At 35.0% G+C, this 17927-nt stretch overlaps 1 protein-coding gene across 1 annotated transcript; it reads left to right on the top strand.

The window, feature by feature from the left end:
* The first annotated feature begins 991 nt into the window (after window positions 1-991).
* LOC118746487 lies at window positions 992-1912 on the top strand. The gene has a single exon (XM_036480335.1). It carries the CDS (start codon window positions 992-994, stop codon window positions 1910-1912), a length of 921 nt encoding a protein of 306 aa, XP_036336228.1.
* The last annotated feature ends 16015 nt before the right edge of the window (window positions 1913-17927 follow it).

The raw sequence follows: 17927 nt of genomic DNA, 5'->3' as shown, positions 1-17927 counted from the left end.
TAAGATACTGGTAATCGATACAATTATGAAATTTTTGCACAGCTTAGAAGAAGAAGTAGCGGTTATTTCTGCATACTTAACTATTTTTATTTTTATTTTTTTTTAATGTCACCCAGCCAATTTGCTTTATGTAGATTTTTTCGATTTAAAAAAAAAAGCATTAATAAGTAAATAACATATGCATATATGTAAGTATATACCAAATTTCTTTTGGAAAATAATTTTGTATGTACATTAGGGTACCTTGCCAATATTATTATTATAAAATCTAATATATTTATATGTTGGTGTTGGTTGATTTCTCCGACTGGGTGGTATGGCGATTTATTTTGGAACGAATGTCCATCATCCCTTGTCAAGTTTGGTTCGCTGATAAACCGATTTCGGCGTTATGCAATTTTCTGTGTCATTGCTCGCTCTTAAGATGAAGTTCTGTAATCAAATTTCTTGAGTGGTACTCAATCCTAATAAAAGACTAGTCAGTAAGGTTAAGCATAAGGACCGATGAAAGAAAGTGCCTGATTATTCAAAACAGAAGGTTAAGAAAAATTAATTAGAAATTGTATCTCTAATTTCCCTAATTAGAAAGCTTAAACTGACCTTCTAAATAATTAACTATCTAAATACAACATCAACTCTGTAATTATGTTAGTATGTATTACAAAGACTTATATCGATTAACTTTTGCTTTGAAAAAAAAAAAAACGTTGTCAATAATTTTTAATGTGTGTGAGCCAGAGATCGATCAGAATCCTAACTAGTGTTAATTCAAAAGTCTACCCACTCATTTATGACTACCACCATAGCATTGCATAGTTTTAGTATGTTTCGTTCAGAAAACATGAAAAAGGAAGCGTTAAACAATTTTCTATGGAAATGTATTTTTTTTAATCTGAACTGCAAATACATGCACGCAATAAATGCATACTTTACGTCGAATGCACAACTAGTTCAGTTTTTCGAGTCACGCCGTTCAATAGGCACGTCCACCATGTCGATGGGTCAGCGCTTGAAGAGCTTGATACTTATTTTATTGCTGGCAGTGAAGGAAAATTCTGCCAAGCCTTCACAAATTTTTCCTGCTGGCATGGTATTTGTGAAACCAACTCACGACTTAGAAAAGCTGTCGTATCCAGTACAGCTGCTGGATTTTTGCTACATGGTGCCACTACCGGAAAGTGTGTCCATAAATGAGCTATTCATCGGCATCGTACGACTACCAATGCTCTTTTGCATCTTCGTATTCATTGTTATTTTCGCTGCACTACTCACTCACCTCACTCACCTCGATAAACGCAAGCAAATCAACTTTATCAACCTATTTCTAAACGATCAGAGCATTCGCGGCATGCTGAGCCAGTCTTTTGTGATAGCCGCTAAATCGAGCGTTAAAACCAAGTTCGTCGTATTTTTGCTGTGCTATATGAGCATCATTACTAACACCACTTATCAAGCCTACCTGCAGTCCTTTCTCACTTATCCTCCTCTTCTACCGATGCATCATAGTTACGAAGACTTGGAAGCTGCTGGTATGACAATTTTATTTGCTGAGCCTGATGTGCCAATCATAGAAGGGAATAAAAACCTCTTGGAGCACTTTCATCTATTCAAAATTTCAAAATACGAAGATTGGGTGAAGCTCCGTTCACGCATGAATACAAAATATGTATATCCTATCACAAATTTGCGCTGGGAGACCATCGAACTCCAACAGAGTCTCTTCAGACGGCCCATATTCTACTTCAATTCTGAGTTTTGTTTTTTTAGAACCATGTCCTGCTGCCTGCCCATCCGTGCGGATTTGCCATATCGTGATTTATTGGATGACTTTGTACTGCGTCTGCATTCTTCGGGTATTATGAAAGAGTGGATGTCGATGACTTTCTTATTAATGCCGAATCTAAAAAGATAGTGTTTGAAGATTTAAGCCAACCGTTCGACTATGGACGACCATTAGTGCTGGATGACTTTTTTTGGATAAAAATACAATACTTCGCAAGTACTTCAATAGCCTTCCTTGTTTTTTTGGGCGAGATTTTGTACTCTCGTTGGAAAAATATGAAGGGAGTGTCGAGCAAGAGAATCGCTTAGAGTTCTGTGGATAATTCAAACAGAGTGGCTTAAGAGCTTTACGTGCGGCTCTCCGGACTATACTTAGTGTAACAAATGAATCCAAAGATGATTCCCAGTGAGGCAGTTAATAATATCGCATTCATACAAGTATGAAAATAATATTTTTTGTGGTGAACCCTGATTACACCGTCACATTTTTAATAAAGTATTACTATGAATTAGTGCACCGTATTTAACAAATCCATTAAAAATAATTTTTATTAACGGAGCAATTATTCTGTGTGGTTCTTGTATATTATTTTTGTCAGAAGCCATATATTCACCTTTGAAAATCTAATGAAATTATGATTCCTTCGCTTTTCAGTTATATTGGTTATTTATCTAGCACATTCGACCGACATGGCCAAGCCAGTGGAGCCGCTGTATTTTCGCTGCACTATGTTCCATCGTCTGCGGTAATCGCCGTCGTCAATGCGTACAGGCCCGTAAATCTTCCCCAAATTTTTTTTCGAATACTCCAAGAGCCGCCTCAACGGATTTTGGCATTTCCCATGCCACTCTGCACTCTTATGGATTATAATAAGCGCATGCCTGTAGTAATACAGGATATGTTTCTCCAGACCTTATGTGATATAATTAAGAAAGTGATTGAAGTAAACCCAGCTCAGACTGAGGCTACACTCATCAAGTCAATAGCGCCCAAAAGTATGCGAAGGATGCATTTTAGCGCGGAATTGGGTATAAGAGGACAATTTGCTCTCCAACCGTGGAAGCGCTAAATGTTGAATCTACCTCTAACTACTTGATCTATTGTCTTTACAGGTGGTCGGTATTGCAGTAGTAAAGTTTAAAGAGGTCGGAGTAAAGATTTAGGAAACCTCAGGCTATGATCATCATAAGCACTTTGGCGATTATCTCGATAGTCATCAGTAGCCACTATTGTAAACCCTCTATAATAAATGCACAGCTGTGTCAGACCTAAGGTTACTTATGTATCTTAAGCCACTAACTTTTACACATATGGCTCTATACTTCAAGGAAGAGTCGTAGGAGGACTTTTTCACCTTAACTGAGTCTAGGTACGCCTTATCGACTCACCCACCACTGCAGTGGGTAGCAAGTGGAGGTTATACTCTCCGAGTAGCATAGCATCAATCCAGTATCCAAGAACGCTGGAACAACCTTGTATAAATAAATAATTGTAAATAAAAGAAATGTTTGCCATGTCATGTTGTTGTGGCAAAGAATTGAAGAAGAAGAAAATCTACAACACCTCTTATGCCATTTCCCGGATTTTAGTAGAAGAAGATTACGCTCGCTTGTCAAACATATATCAAGGCCTTACGGAAATCCGACGAGTGGAAATGTGAGAATTCACACAAATTTCATAGCGCCAACAAAATGCCACGTTTGCGACTTTCCGAAAGATAGACAGGGGACCTTCAATAACATTACAATCGAAGCAATTGTTCGATCCCTTTGTGATGATGGGAATATCTGACCACATCATCATAATTTTGCAGATGATGCAGTAGTGGCGGTATCAGGTCGTATCAGTCGTGCCCATCTGATACGCGCTTAATGCCATGCTGCATCAACTGCCCATAGAACTCCACATTCGCGAAACTGCTGCGTCCACAGCAGTCAGATTCAAAGAGTCAGGCTACTGGAGGGCGCTACGGCGCGGTCATAGTGGTATTCTTGACAAGCTCATCGAATCAGGGAAACAATCAGATTATATATCTCCTACGATAGATTTCAGGAAAAATTTTCAGGTAAATTTTCCTTCAAGACGGGATTGCAGTAGGAGTAGGATAGTCGAGGAGTATTCCACTGAAATCTATACTGACGGGTCCAACATGGACTGCGGTGTGGGTACGGGGTGTTCTCTGAAACTTTGAATGTGTCTCTCATTCCGACTACCTAACTATTCTAGCATCTTTCAAGCGGAAGTACTGGAAATCGAAAGGGCCTGATAAGCCAAAAACAGGAAAACTTCTAAAGAGATCGAGGAAAGATATAGTCAAATTAACAGCCACGATAATGGGAGATTGGTCCATTGGTGAACTTGCAGCTAAAATGGGCCTTCCTTACAACCCCCGGTGCCGTGGCTGTATTCTTGAGGAAAGTAAGAAAACGATACTACACTATCTTTGCGAGCGCCCAGCATGGGCATGAATAAGTCGTGACATACTAGGGATTTCCATTCAAAATCTTAGGGAGATCTCTAAATGTACCATTACTAACCTAAATAAATTCATCGAGAAATCCAAATGGTTTCACGATACAGATGAATTATGAAAGCACATAAAATCAAGGATCCCAGAGAACGCGTATCAAAATGGTGCTATCAGCGCTAAATGCAAGAATGATAGAATATTCTCTCAATCGTGCGCTAAATGGGTGCTGAGCATGGGCTCCCAAAAATCAATGATAAGTCGGGGCTACTTTAAACTTGTACTTTGTTATACTAAAATTCAATGAGCTACAAAACTGCATAAATACTCAAAAAATTTCTAAAAAATCGAAAACGAAAGTTTGTTAGTTTTTTTTTTAAATTTTGCGCTAAGATTAAAACTTGGATTGATATGGTTTTTGTTAAAGAATGTACTATATTTTTATAAACAAATAGTTAAAATTTAAAAAAAGTTACTAACTCCGTATCCATTAGGCTAGCGTGAAAGTGTGCAGCTCGTTCGCACAAAGTAACACCAACACTAAGTATGCCATTTATTGAAACAGTCAGTGGCCATTACATAGCCAACATGGCATTTTGTATTATCCCTGACTAACTTACCTTCTTGCAATTCCCATTGTTGAACGAAAGAGCTTTTTTAAATCCTGAAAGTGCTGTAGGCATCTCTCCACTAGTTGAGATGCGTTCACTGCACACATTTACAGACAGCAACAACAGTTTACAGAAGCAGTATCCAGTCAAGAATCTGGGATATTTGGATTACAGGATATTAGATAGGATTGCTGATATAAGTTTTTTTTTGTCTGGTTAGGAGGCAGCTTCGCATGGTAGTACAATTGAATATTCACTGAATATTAACAACGTCCTTACAGATAAAAGAAAAAGAAATATGCTCATGATTTGATAAAATGCTAGCCAAGGTGTTTGTTGAGCTCAAAATAACTAGCAGAGCAGCTAAGTAGAAAAAGCAGGCATGATTTCACCTTGTCATTCTCCGAATAGCTGCAGATTTAGGGCTCTGAAATAATGCCAAATTTCATAGGAAGTGATCTTATCAGTACCTAGTCAGAGCAGGATGCAGGTTGTCAAGAAAATTTGTTAACCACACCGCCAATATAGACGAGCTCGTGGGTACCCTATCTTATCAACTCATCGCTGATGCAATTTCCTGCGAAGTCACAGAGCTCAGGCAAGTAGATTTCGAAGTCTTTATAGGCGAGCGAGGGATAGAGAGAGAAAGAGAGTAAACAATATCTGCAAAAAAAACCGTGATTGTCGCTAGTTGTCAAATACATAAACATTAGTTTCTCCAAACCGAGTCATACAATCGGTTTCATCTTTGATAGTGGCAACCTCTGTTAGAAACTCGCTATAGGCATCTGGTTGTCTAAAGTTTAGATTGACGGAGAGTTCTTGTTAGAATAATCCGCCTTACAATATAATAGACCTTTGAACTATTCTCAAATATACGTATACGATGGGCCTTTTCCACACATTAGTCCTCTCTCCCACACACACACCTTCGTTGAGGCAGTTTGGGTGAGAACGGGCTCACTCGGACCAATCCGTTTCTTCAGTTATGAAATCGAAATTTCCGAATTTGTTCCATGCCCGATGGCTGGGTGTAATGAGAACCCGATGCTCCATTACCCTTTTCGACTGCTTTGTCTAACATATCTCAGATTATGACAATGATTAATTCAGCATGAAAGAAACTTTAAATGTTTTACACTTTAAAATGCTACTTTGCAGTGTTTATAATATTTTGACGACACACTGTATTTGTTTGGCGATTGCGAGTATGTGATTTATGCTTCGAAGCAAATTGAAATCGGTCATCTGGGAAGTAGAAAGAAGATGAAGACTAAAGCAAAATGCGACTAAGTATGTTCAAGTTTGTTGAATATTCATACAAATGTATGCATATGTATGTTTGTTTGTATTTACTTTGTAATGCAAGATTGTGATTTATTTCCATACGTATGACTCTCGTGCATTACAACAGGACTTGTTCAGGCAACCATAGAGAGCATCGCCGTATATGAATGTGTCCAGTGCAGTTATGCGAATGAATACACACAGGTAACTGAAAACAAGTTCATAACATATGCATATATACATACATACATGTTTGTATGTAGTAACATATGTAAGATTTGTAAGGACCCAGTACAATATGCATAGATTGATATAAAAATCGAGCATTAAAGATCGAGCAACGACTTGTTCATCCATTCGGAGCAATAAGCGAGCGCCCAAAATTTATTAATACGTTTTAGAGTAAGTAAGCAAGATTAATTTTGGATGATCAAAATTTTTTGTGGGTTATGTGAATATACATACATATCTATTAATGTACATAAATATGTATATGACACCCATGAAGCTAACAAAAGTTTCCCTTCTTAATATAGATATACATACATACGTACATATTTACGTCCTTCTTATGCACGTTAGAGCTATTACATTTATTTGCATTATTGAACGTTTTATTTATATTACATCCACATGCTTAATGATGTGTGCCTAATAGCACAGATCAAGTGGTTGAATAAATTTCTGAATACCAAATCAATGGGTTAGGTTACTGCACAATATCTACATATGGGTCAATCTATTTCAAATTGACCAACGCAACATTGCACAGTGGTATTTCGGCGGAAAAAATAAAATTTTTTGAATATTAAATTTTTATATTTGAATACTTAGTTTAGCTTAGAGATAGGCGCGGGATATCGGGAGCCGCGGGACCCGCGGGACCCACGGTATTGATTTCAAATAGGCCGGGATGGGCGGTATTGGGAAGAATTTTATTCAACTAAAACTGATCGAGATTTTTGTCCGCTTAAGCAATGTGTTTTTCTTATAATTCTTGTTTTTTTTATCGTAGGTTCATATGAAAACATACAACTTACTAGACAAAATAGAGAAAAAATCAGGGCAATCCACCAACTATTTTGATAAAGGGTACTGTCGCCGCGGGGTACTAGTGCCGCTGCTGTGGCTTTGCGTACTAAAAAACATTCGTTTACGACTCAGCAGGGAAGGGGTCAAAACTGGTCGCGTTGTAATGATTATGGTATCCGGATTGTGCATAAATGTGATACGAGATGCTTGAAAGAGTAATAAGGAAAGCACTACTATTTTATCGGATAGTCAGACAGCGATCAAAGCACTTGGCTCTGTAAGCATCACCTCCAGAATTCTAAAACAGTGCAGAGAGAGCATTATGGCTTTAACAGATAGGCATGTCGTTGCACTGATCTGGGTACCGGGGCCCAGCAGAATTTATGGCAACGAGCTGGTCAGCAATGGGCCGGCTTTAGATGTCTTAGAGGCATCGGAGGTGCTTGTGCTCCTGAGCTATATCAAGGGCGGCATATCTCAGCACTGGAAAGAGGTGGCTAATAGTAGGTGTAAAATCCTATAATCCTGCAGGGTCTACGGGAGTCTGTGCCACACTTACTGCGCAAAACGCACTGCTTTTCTTATCAAACTAAAGAGGAGCGATCTATCTCGACAAGTGCTAACTGGAGTTGTTTCTTCAACCAACCAGACAAAAATTACACTTTATAAATGCCAACTTTAAAACTTTTGATGGACAAAAGCTATATTTCTTTCGTCTTCCTTCGCCTTCTTATTGTAACAAAAATTAAGGAACGGAATATTTTCTATCGAATTCTGTTAAACCGATTACTTTCGTTTTTTTTGGAGTTCACATACAATGCTGTTACAAAATTTCGAACTGATATATTTATCGGTGCACTTTTTATGGCTTTTTTAAGACGTGTTTGAGGTTAGGTGTATATGGGAGGTATGCTTTAAAATAAATCGATAAGGCCAATTTTTGGTTTTTTTTTCTTCACTTATGCCCGTAAGTAAATGTTACATACGGAAAATTGAGGTTCTATGCCGATTCCTTCTAATTTTCTCCAAAAAATTTATGAGGCTGTACCACTGTGCGGTGCAACAGTTAGAATCGACCACTTTTGATCTGAATGAATTTTATTCAAAACTTTCATTTTATACTTTGTATGAGAATTTTTTGTTTCAGCGCTTTAAATATCAGAATTTTTTTCTAAAAAAAAACAACTTACATACATACTATACATGAAAAAGGCAAGTGTGTACTGTAATTTTAACCACATTTTAGTGATTTGCTTTCGATGTTATAGTTCATTTCCATCCAGTCTTAACTGCAGTTTATGCCTCTTGGAAAAAGCAGATTACAACTCGCAGGAGGTTGTAACTTATATTAGGTACAACGAAATGAAAGCAAAAAGGCAAAAATTAAGAAATAAAAAAAGTAGGTGCGCCTAGGTCACACTGGAGAAGTGAAACTTACGTTACATATCTATTTTGTCTCATAACCAATATACGTACATATATACATATGTATGTTCATGCATACATACATCTGCTTTTGCTTAAGGTTATATTTTTTGTCTTTTTTCTATCTACATCCCTACAGATACCCCTATTCGTTCTAATTACATTTATGCTATTCTGTTTTCCTTTATCCTCATTTTTGTCTTTATACTCTATCGATAACCAAAACGATACTAACATCCAACAAAATATCGATAACAAAAGCGATAAAGATATCGATAATAAAATCGATTACAAATTCGATAAAAGTTTCGATAGCAAAGTCGATAATAATATTGGTAGCAAAATCTATTAGAAAGTCGATAAAAATGTCGATAAAAATACCGATAACAAAATTGATAAAAATATCGATAACAAAATCGCTAAATAATCCAACACCAAATCGATTAGAAAATCGATAAATATATCGATTACAAACTCCATAAAAATATCGATAACTAAATTGATAATAAAATCGATAAATAATCGATAATAAAACCGATAACAAAATCGATAACAAAACCGACAAATAATCGATAAAAAATCACTTACAAAAACGATAACAAAATCGATAAATAATCGATAAAAAACAATTACAAAATCGATAACAAAATCGATAAAATATCGATAACAAAATCGATGACAAATTTGATAAATATTTTGGATACCCAAATCGATAATATTATTGGTCGCAAAATCGATTAGAAAATCGATAAAAATATCGATAACAAAATTTATAAATAATCGACAACAAAATCGATAAATAATCAATAACAAAATCGATAAATAATCGATAACAAATTCTATAAGTTCCGAAAATATTGAAAGCAAAATCTATAAAAATCGATAAATAATCGATAACAAAATCGATAACAAAACCAATAAAATATCGGTTATTATATCGATAAGTCCCGAGAATCCCGAAAATCTCCAAAATCCCGAATTTGTTCCCAGATTGAGTCTGTGTCTCTATCTATATCCTTTTCTCTATAATTACCTTTATATTAATCTTTCTTCCTCTATCTTCATCTCTACTTTAATCGGTATCCTCATCCTCATCGTTTTCTTTATATTTATTTTTGTTTTTACTTTTATGTTTATCATTTTCTTCATCGACACATTCCCTGTCACCTTTGCCCTTATATAAGTAAAGTGTTTAAATTTACCTTGGCCTTCATTTTTGCTTTTATCTTTACGCATCTTTTGTTTTGTTTTTATTTTTACCTTTGCCTTTATCCTTTTCTTTATCTATGTACGTACTCACCTTTACTTCCATTCTTGTATTAGTCTTTTTCTAAGTGTTATTCTTTAACCTTTTTGTAGCACGTTTTTGTTAAATTAATACACTCAATAAGCACTTGTTTCAACCCCAACCATTTCCGTTGCTCTACTTCCGTTGCACCATGAGCTCTTAACTGAAGGCTATAAGACTCTTTAAGAAATTTATTTTTGATCAAATTTTCAACAAACCAGTATTTTTGTGTACTTTTCGGGCTTTGTCGGGCAATATTTTTGTGATAGGCATTTACATTGGATTCCTCGCTACAAACTTCTGTTATGAAACTCTCCCCGTACGCCCGCCCTTCCTGCTATTTAAAGCCCAAAATGTAGGATTATTCAAAACACATTGCAAGCAGAAATGTTCAACGTCTCGTTAGATAGATTAAATTATAATAAATAAATATAATAAATCATAATAAAAATCAAATGATTAAAAAGCTGTAGGTCTGGCCTGTTAACAATCGAATGTTATTTGCCAAAGATGTGTTGAAAACACTCGAAGCATGGCTAGCTTTTTCAACTTTTTCTAATAATAATACGATATTCATATAGTATGGAAAAAATGTGCGTAGTATGCTTTGTCCTACCCATTTGACTCCAGATCTAACCGGTAGCTAAATACATTTTGCACCTCAGAATAGTGGTTTAACGTCTAAGCCAATGCAGTAATTTGATTTCCGGTCTATCGCCCTTCGAATCGTTCAAATACCGGAAATTATTTCCACGTTCTACTTTTACGACTGTTCACCACCTCAAATACTAAGTACACCCACTAAAGCAATCGTATGTCTGTTGCATATTGGAAAAGGTTAAAAAAAAGCGGAAATATCGAATTGTAAATTGTACAAACGGGACTTCAAAGTGCTCAGTGTACACAAGACGCACCACAGCGGGAATGGCTGCTAGCTGAATGGCCAGCGCTTAATTTTATGTGCTTGTGCGTGTTGTAGCATAAAATTGTATGTCCATTTATCGGGGCATTGCCATCAAATTTAAGTGGGCAATGGCAGTACATATAAGCCCCAGTAAAGCAGTCAGACTAGCAGCAAGCACGAATAACTATGCACTGGTACTTTGAAAGCAAAAATGTATTCGTTGCAATGAAAAGTTGAAATAGAGAAAATGTTGCTGAAGGAATATCCGCTAGATATCCGATTTGTTGACTTACACTTCCCAAGCTCATTATATATGCTGTAGATGTACGTAAGTATTTCCAATGGAAACGAGTAAACAACAGCTTCGGTTTACTTACATAAATGGCAACAACACAATACGGAAGTCGGACAGTGTGATTGAGGGCAATTTAAGAAAAAGGTTTGATTTTCATAACAATTGAAAAATTCCTGTACATTAACTTTGCCGAATATATTTCGATGTTATTTTAAAATGCTTTCCGTGTTATATTGATTATTATTTTCAAATCCAATGCACGTTCGAATAAATCTATGATAGCATCAATTTGACTTAGATTCCGAAATCCAATTGCTATTTCAGACCGGGGGACTCCCTTTCATGTGATTTCTTCAATCTGATGTAGAATAAAATAATAAGAGGTGCAGAACTGAACCGCTCAGGAACGACATCGACATCATTCATCTGGTGGTCAACGACGACAAGGCGAAGTATCTCCCGTCATCTAACAAACAGTTAGCGCATTCGCGCGTTGCCACTCACGTTACTGTTGACAGTTATAATTTCGAGAAAGCGGAGAATTTCGTTTACTTGGAAATTAGCATTAACACCGATAATAATATCAGCATCGAAATCCAAAGCAGAATCGGCTCTTGGAGTATTCGAGAGAAAGATTTTGCGGAAGACTTACGGGCCTTTACGCATTGGCAACGGCGAGTACAGCAGACGATGGAACGATGTTTGTGCTTTACAACCATATGGACATAGTGCAGGGAATTAAAATACAGCGGCTCCGCTGGCTTGGTATTCGAATCGGAACCCGCTTGTGGTAGCAGGGGAAGAGAGAGGCCCCCACTGCGATGGAAAGACCAGGTTGAGAAGGACTTGGCTTCACTTGGCATAAGTAGAAGAGGAACGACTGGCGTACTTTATTGAACTCGGCCCAAATCGCTTAAGCGGTTACAACGCCAATAAACAAGAAGAAGAAATTTTTATAAACTTATCATTTTTTTTTAAGAATATTATTATTTTTTTTTTTATTTAAATGTTTATAAACTTTTTTTTTTCTTTTTTAATTTTTAGTTTCTATTATTTTGAAAGGAAAATTAAAATTTTTGTTTAATTAATTTAATCTTATTGCTAAAAAGCAAACGGAATATAGCTAAGATCTCCTCGTTAGGGGATATTTCAATTGGTCTTTCGAAAGACAGAAAAGATAGTTGCCGGCAAAAGCGTACCCTGGAGGGTACAGCTACCCAAGGAAGTCAAAATTTTCAAAAATCAAAAACTAAACAACTAGTTTTTAAGCAAAAAACAAAACCGACTTCAATTCTCATATAAAAATTTAAGATTATCGTTAATTTATTCGCTATCCAAATTAGTATGGGACCACCGATGAAAAAAGTTATGCGGTAACATACATAAAAAAAAATATTCCCACGAACTGATAACCTTCCCCTTTTTTTAAGTCGGTTAAAAAATACAAAATTGTGTGCGTAATGCAAGGCATATCAAACAGGTAGTAGCATTAGAGGCAAAACAACATTTACGTGTATTTTGTTGTTGCTTCTGGTATCGAAAGTGTCAAAAACTGTTCTGATTTTTTTCTTTTAAATCAAAGCGTGCCATTTGATATACCAAAAAAATTAAAAATTTAAATTGGAAAAGATGAAAATTGTTGAACCTAAATTTGTTGCTTCTCGAAGCATTCATCCATCATACATGTAAGTTTGTTTTTTATTTACTTTTTACTTTTTACTAGCAAATTTTTTTACTAGAAAAGCAAGAATATTATGGTGCCCCTGCATAACATACTGAAGCGAAGAGCAAAGCAACGAACTCGACAAAAAGCAAGCAAGAATCCAAAAATAAATGAAATAGAAGTGCAATGTCCATGATTTACGTTGTTAACTAAATTCTCGCTAATCAAACAATATTTATGTATGTAGATAGCAGAGCTGTGTAAGTGTGAAATCATTTTCAATTTTAAATCAACATTTTTTTTCTATCCAGTTTTCATTACTTATTCTTCGCTTAGGATTGAGGTTTAAAATTTTTGAATTTTCCATTCTCTCAAAGCAGTTATGAATTCACACATCAACATATTCATAGCAAGATTGAAAAAACCAGTGCCCAATCAAAAAAAGGTTTAACACTGAATGAGTATTGAAAAGGCTGCAATCTTTTATGTGTGTGCATTCTTTAACTCAGTACCAATCATTAGTTCAAAGACACCCTGGTAAATAACTTTTTGATAAAAAGGAAGATTTTTGACAATTGCTCAATTGTAAAAATTCAAACCGGCGTTACCCAATTTAAGTTTTTTGTTAGAGGGGATTTTATATCATATGTTTGGGATTATATATAAAGCAGTTGTATTAACATTTACGTTTTAAATATAATTCATGTTTTATCTTGAAAATGTTTAAAATTTACATTAAATTAGATAACTACTTCGCATGAGCTTTACATTTAGGTTGATACAATTTTATTGAAATTATTTTAAAAATCTTAGTGTCTTTAATAAAAAAATAGCTCATCATAAAAATTGTATCGCCGTTCGGCGTCGGCGTAAGTTTGTAGGTCCCTCCCATTTGTGTGACAGCAAAGGCGCACGCTACGAATCGGAGGAGAAGCTCGGCCAAAACTTAGCAAAAGTGTCAAGGCCAAAATATGATTATTATAAATAAATTTAGTTTCAAACAGGTCGCTACCCTCTTCAAACAACTCAAAAGTATTCCCAATATTATTTAGTTGTGAACCCGCATGAGTCCGAAATTACCAATTTTTACCAGAATTTCCAGATTTTACCGGAAATCGTACTTGGTTTTCTGGCAACTGAGAGGACAAATAAGAGAGTAAGTAAGGTCATCTCTTTGTCAGAAGCTACCTGGTGGAAAATTCTGGTAAATCTGGCAAAAGATCCGATGTAGTGTGTTTGACAACCAAATTGTAAACAAAAGAGAAGTGCACTCTGCTAATGCATGTTGAAAAGTAAATAATTCCTTGCTTGAGTGGATGCTAATGAGTTTTGGTTAAATTACAAAACGCTTAAAAAGGTATTAGCCGTCATTTTACTTTTAAAAACCTTAAAACTTTAACACAGTACCACCCTATACTCTATATGTGATTGACCATTGAACTAAATCGTTGTTTATTTGGGTAAGATTAAAATATATTTTACTATTCAATATTGGAGTTGGTGTGAAAGAAAAATTAATAATTTATTGTTATGTATGCAAATGAGAACTACAATTCTGAGCTTATTGAGCATCTCTTAGTCAAAAACAAAGGCAATTTTGCTTGATCAAGTTTCGAATCTAAGAAGAAAATGTTTTTAACAAACAAAAGGTTAATAATAAAATTTGAAGGATTTAAGATATTGCGTATGGTAGCATGAAACGTCACAATCTTCTTAATTGTCAGGCTGTTGATATGGCTACGAAAAAGTGACAATGGAAACACATAGCTGAAGATTTCATACTTACAGTGGCATAAACTTCAAACCTCTAATATAAATTAGTTAAATTTAGTTATTATTTTTTTTATCAATTTTAAGTTTTCGTTTGGAATAATTTTCATGAACTTATCTATTAGGAGATCTCTTTGGAAAATTACCGTACATCCGATATCTATTGAAATTTTGACATCCTCACTTTTTGGAAAAAGAAGTTCAAGATACAAGTTTATGTGCAAAAATAAATTAAACAATAAAAGTCTCCTTATATTTATGGAACTTATAATAGAAAAATTTTTATTTCATTACCCAGACTTTATGAATAGCCTACTCTATAAGTAATAGTAGAAATTCCGAATTAGTAAGTTCAGTCAAGACGTCATTCAAAAGTTTTGAAGAAAATCACTTTTCTCTTTTGTGAAAATTTGGGACTATCTTATGCGAGTATTGTCGACAAAATGTTAGTCAATGAATGACTAAAAATTAACGAATAAATGGTTAATCGCGATTAATGATTAAAATTAATTAAGCGATCGCTGTGGTGTAGTGGTTAGAAGTGCGCACTACCATTCCGCAGGGTGAGCGTCCGAGCCCAGTTCCGGCAAAAAAAAAAGAAAATGTTTTTTGTAATGGTGGTCGTCCCCCGGCAGGAGTCGGCGTAAAACTGTAGGTCCCTCCCCTTTGTGCGACAACGCCAAGGCGCATGCCACAATCGGAGGAGTAGCCCTAACATATGTCGGTGGTCCTCTGCAATAACGGCACAATTCAAAATTTCAGGTTTAGAAAAATACATACTTTGAAAGCTTACAGTATGACTGCATATAATCCGGAATAATTACGTTCCAAGACATATTATTGCTAAATTACGAAACAAAAAATCTTTAATTGGCTCTACTGAAATATATGAAATTTTTAGTTGTGTCGATATGTAAGCGCCTTTCTATTATTATTAGTAATCATCAATACAATTTCAAATTACATAAACCCAGTCACAGCCCTTTTTTGTATTCGACGCTTCCAGAAATCGATTCAGACATGCCTGTTTAACTGGCCGTGCGTGCTCAAAACAAACACATGTTAATTAAGGAGCTATTCAAGTATTATGTAACCACCAGTGGAAAGCGGGGGTCTTGGTTTCCTTATTTTTAATAACAACGGGCAACATTTCTTCAAATAAGTAAAACATTAATTACACACGCACAAATTTTGCCTGCAATTTCGATCACAATTGAACACTGCACTTCACTCTCGTTTCGAATTTTTGAAAGCGTTTTTTAAGCTATTTAGTGGTTTAACACTTCTTGTGGGCACTTGATATTGTAAAAAAAATATGCGCAATTCGATCCCTAACTACATTTTTTTGTAAAGAACGCCCGTTTGCTTTAAATTTGTAAAAATACAATTATTTTTTTATTTTGTTTACGTCTGTCATTTGTTACAAATGAAGAAAAGTCCAAGAGTTGCCAAGTATAAATATCTTTATATCTATTTATTAAAATAATAATTTACAATAATAATTTATTTAATTAATACTTTATTAAAATACAAATTTGAAGTGCAAATACATTTGTAAAACTGTTTATCACAAAATGTTATTAATTGTTTGCAAGCATACTATAGTTTTCATGCATTTTGAGAATAAATAATCTAATATGTGTACATATATATCGTCGTTTAAAGTACAAAACCGCCTATCGTCATTCTTCAAAACCGTGTGACTGACATTGGCTGTCAAAAATTGGATTTGCTCACAAAAACTCTTGGCTCAATTCTTATCCATTCGTCCTGAAATATACTAGCCAGAATACGTTTGCTTTATAAAAAAGATAACCATTTTGAAATATGGGTGACTTTACTCTCTAGAAAATAATTTATGCAATTACGCGGTTTTGCATTTTCTTGATACGCGGTTTTGTACTTTAAACGACGATATGTATAGCATGTACTTACGGCGGCCGCCGTAGCAGAGTGATTAGAATACAAGAATACAAGAATTTATTTAATCATTAGTACAAGTGAGACTTTTGTCTCTTACAGTACATCAACTAATGGATATATATCATAACTCATGTGACAATATCTTAATATTAAGAAAATATAAGTGTTTACAGAAATAGATAGTATAGATTAAAATAAAATAGTTAGATAACTGTTTTTCGTATTTCAAAAAATTCCGACAGAGCCAATTTGAAGAGCAATGCATTGCGTTCATATTTTATAAAATTTGGTAGTGAGTTCCATAGTTTGATAGTACTGACGAAAAACGTTCTTGATGATGAGAGATATTTATAGCGTGGAACGATAAGGTTACATGTTCTGTTAGACTGCGCAAAACATAGATTTCGGAAAAGGTATTCTGGCTGCTTTTCATTAATTAATTTATTTAAGAAAATTAGGTTGTGATAGTTTAGGAAATTAGTAAGATTGCAGTCCAGTATTTTAATAGAAAACTCTGATATATGATCGTATTTTCTTTTAGCGAAGATATATCTAGCACAATTGTTCAAAGCAAGTTGCAGTTTTCTCTTTGACTCGTAGTCAATATTACCAAACACAAGCCCTCCAAAAGAAATGTAAGGAACTATGAGTGTTTTGACCAGCATTAATTTTACATTAGTGGGAACGAAGTCAGCAGTGTACCATAATTTTCTTAACACAAAGTAAATTTTTGATAAGATGTAATTAACATGATTTCTACAACCAAGATGAGAGTTTAATTTGAACCCTAGGCTACTAACAACCGACTCATAGTTGATTACATGTACGTACTTCCACTCCATAGGAGCATGGTTAAATACCTGGTCAGATCATAGCCCAAAATAGCAGTCGTCCTTAGGCACGCAATGGCAAACCTTCGAGTATATTTCTGCCTTGAAAACTCTTCTTATAAAATCAGAACTCATACCTCAAGTTTGAGCAGAAGTTCGGCCAAACACTTAGAAAAATATTTTAGCACCAAATATTTATTTGTTTACTTATTTTAAGGGAGATGGCAATCTTCTGGTTTCACATTTTGAGTACAAAAATTTCAACCCTGATACAACAAATAGTATTAGTACTGAATGATAATGACAGATTGCATTCCCATAAACGTCCAATCATACATGATTGAGTTTTTTTTTTGCATTCACATTCTCTATGTGAATGGGTGTCAACCATTCCATAACACACTACATATTTTGTGTTTACAATTTGTAACCAATCTCAAGAGTGGTTGTTAAATTTTTTAAATCAAACAATCACATTTTTGAAACGAAAAAAATGAGAATGCACACTCAATTGATTCAATCATTACACAGCTCTGGTAGATAGTGCGTCGTTTTTTGTTTTTTTACATATAAAACTATTAAAAACATCGCGGTAGCCGAGTGGTGAGAATTCCGTGCTACAAGCCTGTAGCTACCGATCCTCGGTGGG

The sequence above is a fragment of the Rhagoletis pomonella genome, unplaced genomic scaffold (assembly GCF_013731165.1).
Source record: "Rhagoletis pomonella isolate Grant_MI unplaced genomic scaffold, Rhpom_1.0 Rhpom_scaffold_00010, whole genome shotgun sequence".
Classification (NCBI taxonomy): domain Eukaryota; kingdom Metazoa; phylum Arthropoda; class Insecta; order Diptera; family Tephritidae; genus Rhagoletis; species Rhagoletis pomonella.
This window is presented reverse-complemented; position numbering and strand designations above follow the sequence as displayed.

What these genes read in the sequence shown, in the direction of transcription:
- LOC118746487 (XM_036480335.1), top strand. Translation starts at nt 992, where the DNA reads ATGTCGATGGGTCAGCGCTTGAAGAGCTTGATACTTATTTTATTGCTG.